Source organism: Eleutherodactylus coqui, chromosome 5 (assembly GCF_035609145.1).
Source record: "Eleutherodactylus coqui strain aEleCoq1 chromosome 5, aEleCoq1.hap1, whole genome shotgun sequence".
In the NCBI taxonomy this organism is placed as follows: Eukaryota; Metazoa; Chordata; class Amphibia; order Anura; family Eleutherodactylidae; genus Eleutherodactylus; species Eleutherodactylus coqui.
Genome location: NC_089841.1, coordinates 49,066,696 through 49,078,942, shown reverse-complemented (window position 1 = coordinate 49,078,942; position 12,247 = coordinate 49,066,696). Strand labels below are relative to the sequence as shown.

The 12,247-nt window shown below is 41.7% G+C and overlaps 1 protein-coding gene across 1 annotated transcript in view; it reads right to left on the bottom strand.

The window, feature by feature from the left end:
* Nucleotides 1-5,984: 5,984 nt before the first annotated feature.
* The window catches only part of MTMR12 (myotubularin related protein 12), a 34,190-nt gene continuing 27,927 nt past the window's right edge, over nucleotides 5,985-12,247 (bottom strand). The window contains exons 14-16 of the mRNA XM_066602484.1: nucleotides 11,834-12,004; nucleotides 10,152-10,310; nucleotides 5,985-8,268 (exon numbers count right to left, since the gene is read on the bottom strand). Of these exons, the coding sequence (XP_066458581.1) occupies nucleotides 7,693-8,268; nucleotides 10,152-10,310; nucleotides 11,834-12,004 (906 nt within the window). The 3' untranslated portion in view covers nucleotides 5,985-7,692. The remainder of the gene's footprint in view (nucleotides 8,269-10,151; nucleotides 10,311-11,833; nucleotides 12,005-12,247) is intronic.

Genomic DNA, 12,247 nt, shown 5'->3' with positions numbered 1-12,247 from the left:
TTGTCAGAATTCATATGTAAAAAAAACATAATGTTGTTAGGTTTACTCCCACAGGCATATCTGCACTCCATATTATGCACTCCATTTTTTTTATAGCGTAATACAGAGAGCGGAATCCCCATCGCTTTGCTTTGGGGTATTCAGACTTGCATTTTTCACCATAGCCTATTTTGGCCCGTATTGTGGAGCGAAAGAGCCCATTGAAATCAATGGGTCTGCGGAAATACGCAGTGAATACGTATGGTGCGTGTATATGTCCGTGTGACATCAGTGCGGCTTCTTGTGGGTTTGCTGCACGTGTAACTATGCACTGCTTACACACGCAAAAAACACGAGAAGGTTTAATATACGCATGGAATACGCAGAGTTCTGTTCTATAAATACGCAGCGTATCCTCAGACCAAAAATAAATGCGTCCGTCTGACTTTTCACCCATGAATAGAATTTGCGATCGTGCAGAAATTAACTCGTCGTAGAAGTGGATTTTGATGCGAAATTGACAATGACTTAATTCTCCAATAATTCCGCCTCAGGATCTGCATTTAGGGTTTATTCACACATTGCGCAATTCGTGCAGAGAATCCGCACTATTATCTGCGGCAAAAACCACATCGGAGTCGGCATTGGTGCAGACTTTGCCACATGTCCGCAGCAGACGCTTCCCCGTCTGCTGAAATCTGCCGCCGACCTGCAGTAAAAACCCTTCAAAATCCGCTCCGCAAAATATGCTATAGATGTTGGCGTGGATTCGTCCCCAAATCCGTTACATGTGAACAAACCCTTACACACGGGGGTTTCTGCAGCGGCAAGTTCCACCATGTGAACATACCCTCAGGCCTCATGCCATGGGGAAATTGAGGCCCACGCGGATCTCTGCTGCAGATGCACATTGTCTTTTTTTTCATGCGGGAGATCAGTTAAGATAGAGCTCTTGCACGCGTGATCCACATTAAAATGGAGCATGGTACGTTTTTTTTCCTGCGCGTGAAATCAGCAAATCACTTAAAATACCATCTGCGGCTATTTAATTAACGGTGGATGGTCAATGCACTCTTATGGGATGCGGATTTGCTAAATATAATTTCCCAGTGGACAGGAGCCCTTAGACACAGGGGTTTCTGCAGCAGCAGGTTCCACCGTGTGAAAGGCCCCTTAATGGTCTGCTGGTTACTATGAGGCTCAACGTCTCCAGCACGGATCTGGTAGAATATCCCAGATAGATATCATGGAAGCCCGATCTGGTTTGTCATTTTTGGTATTTTTTTTATTGTATTACTGCGTTCATATTCTGTCAAAAGGAATGTGAACTCTTAGTAAAAAATAAATTAAGCACCTAGAAGTTGTCATTTTGCTGCAAAGCTCGGCATGCAGTTACATCGCAAGCGGATATGCAAATGATTGGAACCATAGAATGGTAGAGATGGAAGGGACCTCCAGGGTCATCTGGTCCAACACCTGCTCAGTGCAGGATTCACTAAATCATCGCAGATATTTGTCCAGCCTTTGTTTGAAGACTTCCATTGAAGGAGAACTCACCACCTCCTGTGGTAACCTGTTCCACTCATTAATCACCCTCACTGTCAGAAAGTTTTTTCTAATATCTGATTTGTGTCTCCTCCCTTTCAGTTTCATCCCATTGCTTCTAGTCTTTCCCTGTACAGATGAGAATTTGGCTGATCCCTCTGCGCTGTGACAGCCCTTCAGATATTTGTAGACAGCTATTAAGTCTCCTCTCAGCCTTCTATTCTGCAAGCTAAACATACCCAGATCCTTTAACCGTTCTCATAGAACATGATTTGCAGACCGCTCACCATCTTGGTAACTCTTCTCTGAACTTGCTCCAGTTTGTCTATGTCTTTTTTTTAAAATAGGGATGCTCAGAACTGGACACAGAATTTTACATGAGGTCTGACTAAATATGTAGTGGACCTCTTTTTCTACTTGTGTAGAGCTTGTTGACCACTAGACGCCTCTACGACGCAGAGAAGAGATTTCAACCCGTTACCAGAGTCTGAGAGGGGGGACATTATTGGAATGTGAGAAGCTGGATGGTTGTATCAATGAATTCTCCCCACTGGGCCGTTCTGACCAGACTGTTAGGAGGGAACAGTGGGTGTGTGAGGGCACACAAGGTGACCAGCTCACGACCCCCCTACAGACCACCAGTAGAGAAGATTGTCTGATGGTCCAACAAGCACGAGCAGCTCCAACTGTTTTGTTGTGTCTCTGAACCATTTCCAGGCATTTGGCTGAAGATTTGGTTTCACAGCGCCCATAACATATACCGCCTTAGATACCTACCCACCAAAGTTTCCACTTGCAGTGGTGTTGTGAAAGACAAAACTGGACTGCTATGGAGTGGAACTGGGTTATCTTCAGCAACGAATCCAGGTTAAGTTTGGGCACTGACGACGACCGTGTTCATAAAGAGTAAGCAAGTGGCAGCATTCAAGGGTGCAAATTAGAAGAGTGACTTTATTCCAACATGCCAAGAATCAGTCGCTACGTTTCGACCGCAAAGGTCTTTGTCAAGCTCTAAAAGGTAGTGAACATTGTGCATAATAAATAGTAAAAAGGCAAGTGGCAAACAACCAATCACATGAGACTACTCCTCCCTCCTTTCAAAACCTCCCACCAATACAGTAGGTGAGACCAATGTGGTTATTAAACGACAACATAAAGCAATCACATAGTCATTAACATATACTTCAATACCTACCAGATGTGATCCCTCCATTCACCGTCAGTGAAGTGAGTGCTGGTGTCATATGTAAGCTCTGTGCCTAGATGGCGCATGCGCGAGATTGCAAGCAACTATCGTGGGGCTGAGAGTCAAATACCTCATGTCAGAACAGCACATGCGCGTTAATACAGCACAATCTTGCGGTATCACCAATGGTATATACAGCGTTGCCCTGGAAACTAAAGCAAACCCAAGCCACAGTAACAGCCGTGGGGGGCAGCCATTGACTCCATGCAAAATATATCACAACTATACCCAATACCAAACAAGGCCTGTAATACTAATGTCTGTGTCCAGAGACCATGGGTGAGAACCACAATTCTGCAGCCACATGCATTGTCTCATGGTGGCTTCTAAGAGGCCTTTTCCAGCAGGATAATGCTCGGCCACACACAGGGGGTCACAGGAATGTCTCCAACACATTGTCACGCATCCGTGGCTACTTAGTCGCCAGATTTATTGCCAATAGAACAAGCAGGGGACCATCTGGGACGCCAACTTCGATAGCCAAAAAAGTTTGCAAAATCTAGAGCAGCATTTCCCAACTCCAGTCAAGGGACCCCAACATGAAACACTGATCTAGAGGCTCAGTTACTGCAAAAGTGGAGTGATATGCTGCAGAATACCATATGGAACCTGTATGCCTCAATGCTTGCCCATATGACATCTTGCATTCAAGCTAGAGCCTCCCTTCATATTTTCATTTTCTGCAAAAATTATCCTTTTACCTCTGATATTGTAATCTCTTACGTATATCAACATTACAATCAAACATGGGAAGTTGCATTCTATTCCAACAACCTTTAGATGCTTCATTTTTTTTGACCAAGTGCATTCAGCTTGTATAGTGTTAAAAAAAAAAATGGAAGAAATTTGCAGTTATTCCTTTTATATACTTTAAGGTCCCCCATACCTAAAACGATATGAAAGACATACTTACAGTGGCACCGATCTATTCGGCATGCGAGCCCCATGATATCAAACGCCACCCAGCCAGAAGGCTTGGTGATGCCCTGTAAACCTGTCACATGGGCATCTAATGTAGCAGCACCAGACAGATTTATGGGCGGTCACTGATGATGTCCCCGTTTGGGCTTCTATTGGCTGCAACAGTCATGTAGACAAACAACTCATGTCAGCGCTGCAGCTGATGTAAATAGAATCTAGAATGGTAGAGTTGGAAGGGACTTCCAGGGTCATCGGGTCCAACCCCCTGCTCAGTGCAGAATTCACTAAATCATCCCAGACAGATATTTATCCAGCCTTTGTTTGAACACTTCCATTGAAGGAGAACTCACCACCTCCCGTGGTAACATGTTCCACTCATTAATCACCCTCACTGTCAGAAAGTGTCTTCTAATGTCTAATTTGTGTCTCCTCCCTTTGTTTCATCCCATTGCTTCCAGTCTTTCCTTGTACAGATGAGAATAGGGCTGATCCCTCCTACTAAGTCTCCTCTCAGCCTTCTCTTCTGCAAGCTAAATATTCCAAGATCCTTTAACCGTTCCTCACAGAACATGATTTGCAGACCGCTCACTATCTTGGTAACTCTTCTCTGAACTTGCTCCAGTTTGTCTGTCTTTTTTAAAGTGGGGTGCCCAGAATTGGACACAGTATTCCAGATGAGGTCTGACTAAGGAAGAGTAGAGGGGGATAATTACCTCACGTGATCTAGACTCTATGCTTCTCTTAATACATCCCAGAATTGTCTTTGCCTTTTTGGCTGCTGCATCACATTGTTGACTCATGTTCAGTCTATGATCTATTAGTATACCAAAGTTTTTTCACATGTGCTGCTGTTTAGTCCAATTCCTTCCATTCTGTATGTGCTTTTTACATTTTTCTTGCCCAGATGTAGTACTTTGCATTTCTACTTGTTAAATACCATTCTGTTAGTCGCTGCCCACTGTGCAAGCTTTTCTAGATCTTTTTGAATACTCTTCCCTAGTGTTAGCTATCCCTCCTAGCTTTGTGTCGTCTGCAAATTTGATCAGTTTCTCCTCAATTCACTCCTCCAGATTATTTATAAAAATGTTGAATAGTGGGCCTAGGACAGAGCCTTGTGGTACCCCACTTGATACATTCAAGTCCAACCTAAAAATACTCATTCAGCCTTATAAGCAGTTCTCCACGGGGAGTGCCGATAGCATTGTTTCTCGCTGGAGAACAAAAGAACTGAAGGCAGATAAGCGCCCTCAGGCTTTTAACTGCTTTCAGCGAAGGCTTCATTTGCACACTTAATCGCTCTTAAAGTAGCTCAGTAACTACTTAAAAGTTTATGCAAAATGATCGCTTTAAAGCTGTCATTCAAACTGTCGTTTGAGCGATTATCGCTCCGTGTAAATGGGCCTTAAGTAATGTTTGCACACAGTGAGTGTAGCTCTGGAGTATAATACAGGATAAGTAATGTATGTACACAGTGACTCGACCAGCAGAATAGTGAGTACAGCTCTGGAGTAGAATACAGGATAAGTAATGTATGTACACAGTGACTTGACCAGCAGAATAGTGAGTGCAGCTCTGGAGTATAATACAGTTTATAACTCAGGATCAGTACAGGAGAAGTAATGTATGTACACAGTGACTCCACCAGCAGAATAGTGAGTGCAGCTCTGGAGTATAATACAGGATGTAACTCTGTACATACATTACTTCTCCTGTACTGATCCTGAGTTACATCCTGTATTATACTCCAGAGCTGCACTCACTATTCTGATGGTTGAGTCACTGTGTACATACATTACTAATCCTGTACTGCTCCTGAGTTACATCCTGTATTATACTCCAGAGCTGCACTCACTATTCTGCTGGTCAATTCACTGTGTACATACATTACTTATCCTGTATTATACTCCAGAGCTGTATTCACTATTCTGCTGGTCGAGTCACTGTGTACACACATTACTTATCCTGTACTGATCCTCAGTGACTCCACCAGCAGAATAGTGAGTGCAGCTCTGGTGTACAAGTAAAGCAGTTTAGCTACAAAGTAACTATACTATTCAACAATTCTACCTACATAAAGAAGGCGCGCACATGTGACTGACATGCTTAGTGCAGTAAGTAAAAAGCCGAAAACAAAAAGCTTCTCTAGATAAAATATTTAATTACAAAATGGTAACTATAATACATCTTTTGTCCATAAAGCAAATGAGGTAAAATTTTCTCCCATACATACAAGCATTTGATACAGTAGACTAGCAGTAAGCAACTCATAACTTATTTGCTCTCCCCCCCCCCCCCCCCCCAATACATTGCCAACAAAATAACTATAGCAAAGCTGGATTAAAAAGGCTGTTTCTTATTAGTAGACGTTTTTGGCATTTAAGTCCCCTTCAGTGAACACCAGCTTTAGCTTACTAACCCAGACAGTGAATATTAATAAAGATGTAGCAGAGCTGAACTTGTCATTTGGCACTATTCCGTGTGATATCATCATATGTTAGTTTTACATAGAACTCCAGATAACATACTGTGCAAGTGCACAAAATAAAACAGGTCAGTGATGAAATTCCACTCTGCTACATCCGAATATAAAATAATTACAATAGCTGCAGCGATAAATTAGCTTTTTTCAACAATGTTGCCAATGAAGTGTGACAATACAGTACACGATCTAAACACATAACCTTTTATATTAACAGTTGATTGTGGATGACTACCAACACAACGATCAGCACAATTAAGTATAAGGTAATATGTGGATTTTCCCCAAACTCTGTGCCCCATACTGGAATGATAATATTAGACTTGTGCCCAGCATAATGATATAAATTGCATATGGAAGTTACAGTGCAAAATCTTGATACTCAAGTGCGTCACCCACCATTACACAGTATAATTATACAATGGTTAAAGCATTTCCAGAGAGAATACCATAATGATGTCACCAAGCTTTCCTAGAACTATCTCCCTTTGCATTACCCCCCCAGTGAGACAATCATTATGGCTGCCATTACAGCTACTGTAGGGGTTATTAGCTTTCAGAGGGAACATTTAATGGCACCCATATTACCATTTTGTCCCTCTATGGAAGAGCGGTCTCATCACAGAAAACCCCTTTAACATGAGAGCCATCTAGATCCTGAGACTCTAAGCAAACAGAGCTGTGGGAAGCTGCAGTCAGTCATGTATTTGTGCAATGTATGTAATACAGACGCAACGGGGATCTACAAGAACAAGAGAGATGTTGCTTGTTAGTGCTCTTCAGTAGCTGCTCTTAAAGTTGGTCCCGAGCAGATGAACCTAGTAGGACATATGTACATGGGCTGACACAATAGGGCTACTCTAACTAAAAAAGGGCTGACAGAAACCGACACCTTTTTATTATTATTGTCTGCCATGTTACAGATCTAGTAGAGCTACAGCTTGGTCATGTTCACTATTTCTACAAGCCTACTAGCTCATATCATAACACCCTCCTTAGTACACTCATACATCCAGCTAAACTCCAGGTAAGGCTGTGGTAGTCAGAACTTAATTAGCTAGAAAGTTCGCTCTTCAGACAAAGACAGCTTGTAAATTCCCTCTATGGGTAAGATATTCAAGTAGCTCTCTAACCATCCCTATATCTGACAGCAGGGAGGAAGTAAAGGATTACAGTAATTCAAGTCTCCTACTCTGCGCCATGATGAGTTTTAAAGGAAAATGCACTTAGTTATACCTTTTTTAATAAATTATAAAGGATTGTGATGAAAATGTTGGTTTGGTCCTTATTTTTTTTTTTTTGCAAGAAGGACTTGTGGCTCTTTGTTCCCTGTGAATCGTTCATATTTTACTTGCTGTGTAAACAAGATTAGGTTCTTAACCTAAAATGATTGTCTAGGAATGGCTGGAATAATACAAAACCTATAGAAATAAATTATACATTTGGCGGGCAGCACATAGAAAGCTGCCAGTGATAGAACATTATATAAATCATGAAACTAAAACCATAGAAATTAAAAGAATCATATAATGCCCAGGTCTCCATCCTCATCATCCCTGTTGACTAGGTCATCCTCTGCTTCCCAGCTTCGCCACGTGGTTGTGGATATAGATGGTCTAATACAGTTTACATGAAACTGAGCAAATGGAAACAGTGACGACCTCCGGACGGACTTCTTGCGCCTACTGTCCACGTCGTTCTCCTTAGAGATTGGATAGGGGAATGTTGGTCTCTCTTTTAATTCATTCTTAAGACTTTGAATTTCATCTAGGAGCTCCAACACCCTCTGTGTGGCAGCCACATTTCCACCACCTAGAACCTGAGCTTCCGGGATCCAACGCAAGTGTCGCTGAGCCCAGATGCAGATGTCAGGCCCTTCGGTATGTGGCAGGATCAAGCCATGAAAGTCTATTGGCTTCCTGTGCCAGTTCTCATAGAAGACCCGGTAGTTATTGGGTACTTCATCTGAAGCGCTTATTAATTTGCTAATTCTTTTCCCAAGGAGACTTTTTATGAAGGGTCCAGGTTCTTCCTTGAAGAATCCTCTCTTACTTGAAGCTTTGGACTGGGTTAAAGGCAGCGATAACTGTCTGTGATGCTACAAGAGAATAAAATAGAATTGTTACCATATGGAAATAAAAGTGAAACTATTGAATCATCAATAGAACATAAATAGAAATACCAATATTTTTCCTTTTTTTTCTAATAATCATTGAAAGCTAAAAATTTCAGTGATCATCATCTACAGATCCTTCAAAGCTCAGCTATGTGCCTACAGAACTTTCCTTCTTCCCAATTCACTAACAAACTTGTTCTCATTGTCTCATTGTAATTACCTAATCAGGGAAGCTATTCAAGTTATTTTAGTGATCTAACTATTCCTTTATCCTAGTATGCAACTGGCATCAGCAGGAAGGAAGTAAAGGACTGCAGTAATGCAAGTCTCTTACTCTGTCCAATACTCAAATGAATGCAAGTGCATGAAGCTCACAGACAGCACTGGGCACTAGTTTTAAACTCATGATACAGATCCTAAGAGGTTAAGTGTATGACTGGGGATACATTTTGAACATTCCTCTAAAATAATTGCACTATATTAAACAGCATTTCCTTTTAGAATTATAAAATAACCACTAATTATACACCCTCCGCCCTCCAAAATCTAAGGTTTTGCCAAATTGTGTGTTACTGAGACAGTCCTGTAAAGGAATGACATTTTATGTACATGTTAATAATTTGCTTTACTTCTTTTGCACTGATGTATGATCATGTGTTTCAGTTTCCATTCAGACATTATAAAATCTAATATTCTGCTGGGTCTATATAACCAGAGATCACATGAGTGTCTCACAGTTAGAGAATTTGTGTGTTTGTGCCCTTTAACTCAAAATGCCCCTAAAAGGGCTAATGCCATCGGTACAGGATATGCCATAAAAGATAGGTGCGAGACCCACATCTGGAATCTGGCACATCGCTCTAGTTTTGGGCCCTACTGCCCCCCTGCACGAAGTGGCCAGGGATGTTTGGGATATGGAAATAACCAAGCAAGCTTCATGACACCATTTCCATAACTTGCATAGAAGTCAAAAGGAGTTACACAAACAGTAATACAGCGAGTTACTAGATACATAGCACACGACTCTGCTTGCATAATGCCCACTGATTGATTGTAGCCAAGCTGCACTGTGCAGTTTCCATCTTCCCGGCCATCTTGTACAGAGTCGTGTCTCGTTGAGACGGGAACACCCCCTTTAATAAAGCATCTGACAGGGCTTCCTCTGTGATAGGACAACCCCTTTAATTGAAGAGCTGCTGGTTGAGTTCCCAAGACACCAGAAAACAGCCAATTTTGCTGCTTGCTGAGCATTTCCTCTAATAAATGGAAGGCACGATTCCGCTTGTTGGTGGCTCTGCAGTCTTGGCACATAGGGAAAAGATCTCAAAAAGGGGGAAAAGCTCATTAAATGGGCATATGGACAGGCTAGTCCTGATGGGACATCATCTTTAAAGTAACCTTGAATCATATTCTGTATGTCAAATATAATTGTTCTCGGGCTCTGAGTGCAGGTATCTCGATGACTTTTACGATGATCTCTCCTCTTTATAGGTTTTTTTTATTTTTCTGGATTGTACAGTAATTACTGTATACTGTGATGCTATGAGGATTTTGTTTTCCAACTATTCATGTACGAATCTGTATTGTTAATGCTTCGGCATGTTTACCTTTCAATAAAACGAGGTTTAAAAAAAATATATATATATATATTTATATATTTATATATATATATATATATATATATATATATATATATATATATATATATATATATATATATATATGGTTCTCAATACTTTTTTTTAAATGAATTTGTATTCTGTATTCTCCATTACTTTGTCCCAGTCCGTCTATGAGCAGAATACAGAACTAAATCCACTAATGTTCAATACAAAAAGAGATCAGAGAACCAGCCCCATACTCGCCTTAGAACGCGCTCCTTTGCGGCTTTTCTCTTGTTTTGACTTCTCCACATATAGGGGATTGCTGAGAAGTGTCAGGGCTTTCAAATCAAACTGCACCGACCAATCCCAGACGGAGTAAAAGCTCAAAGAGCCGCTTTGTCTGCCGCTGCTGTCCTCAACCTGCCAAGAAAAAGCTGAGAATTTGCAAATTCCAGCAGAAGAAACAGGTCACAGCTTAAGCAAAAACTTGGCCTTAATAGTAGATTGCTCCTAGCGGCAGAATAAAGGGTCCCTTGTTAAACCCTCAGCAGTTGCAAGAACGCCTGGATACTTTTCTGTCAAACTGAGGATTTCAGACAATCTGCTGACTGAGGACATTGCTGCTGGAATACATGTCAAGGTGAAGAAACAGGGACATCAGAGGGGAATGTAGCTGTGCATGACCTTTTATTCTGTATCTCCCCCCACCCCTCCCCACAAAAAGAATATGTATCTATAGATATATCAAAGCTCCACTCTTCATAGTTAGCATGTACATCACCTAACCCCTGGCAGGTGCCTTCAGCATACAGGGGCCCGTTATGTGAGCTTGTACTGTGGATGGAGTTCACTCCACTGAATACACACTCTGTAAATGTAAAGAGCTTCCAATAGAAACATCGCTTTTAAAGGAATTGCTCGTAATGCAGTTTCCTGATAGTTAAAGTCCAAGATCTAAAAAAAGGATTTGCTTAGGTCTCCAAAAACAATATACTTACTCTGGTCTATGGGCTATGTCCGTCTTTTCAAAACAGGTCTGTGCATGTGTTCTTCCATTCAGCTCTATGGGAAAACACGCACACAGAGCCATTTGGAGAGCGTATTGCTGTGTGCAAGCTCTAACTTCGCAGGGACACGGTGCAGGAATGGGGCACCAGGTGAGGATATAACAGCTACCCCGACTCCTCATTCCCTCACTTTTTAGCCTTCTAATGTAATTTATGGGGCTCAAAGGTGATGAAAAGTTCCCTTTTAAAGGGAACCCATCAATACCACCTCACTCCGAAAAATGACTTCACTAGCCAGCAGGGCATAAAAAAAAAAAAAAAAAAAAAAAAAAAAAAAAAAAAAGCATGGGAGCTAGTAGTACTGGCTTGCTCACAGAGCAGCCAGCAGGGGGCGGGTGGCTGCAGGAGATTTCACTCCTCGCGCTCCCCTGCTCCTCTTCACTCACATAACTACTGAATGGTCGCTAGTTACACTGAATGATGAGCGATAAGCTCATTGTTCATGCAGCATAAACGATGGACGGTGAGCTGATGGCTCATCGTTCAGTGTAAAAAGAAGTTTTAGAGGCGAAATTATGGGAAGAGGCTCCCTTTAACTTTCTGGCTGTACAGTGCTGCTCATCTGCCATTGGTCTTGTCATACTATTATCCCGCTGCTCCAGATATATAGTGTGTGGAGATCCACTGTACCCCCAGTGTAGCAGTGCAAGAGTGGGTTACATATGGCATATGGTGGTGAGGTGTCTCGTGATTTTCAACTTTTTTCTGCATCATGCAGATGAGAGGAGCCACGAATAATGAAACCACCTCTAGACAAAGGGCCAAAGTTACACCCTCACCAAAAACCTTCCATTTCCCCATTCTTATTTTCTATGCCATTATTCCATTCATCCTCACCATTTCCCAATAGGAATTATTGCAGTGCAGTGTTCTTACCCGCTTGTGTGCATCCTTCTGATAAGCTGAATTGAAGAAGAAAGTGCTGAAGATGGGTATATTAATGCTATCTGACAGGACTGTCAGATACGTCTCTGAGAACTCAAAGGCAAGTGGGTACTGATGGACCAGCTGCCAAACACAGTCCAAGAAGAGCAGGAAGACGGGAGCCTGTAGAGAAGCAAACCAAGAAGGCAAGATTTATAGCGCTCTATAAGCATCTATCTTCTCCTGCAGTCTCATAACTCAAGTCCTCTTCTTTAGTATTGCTGGGTCTAGAAGTGATAGCAAGACAAGTGCAGAAAAATAATACAGAACAGAAACAAAATGACAATTAAGAATACTATATAGAATTGTGAGATATCAGAAAGTACAAAATAAAAACCACAAATACACAATGTATACACGCAAACA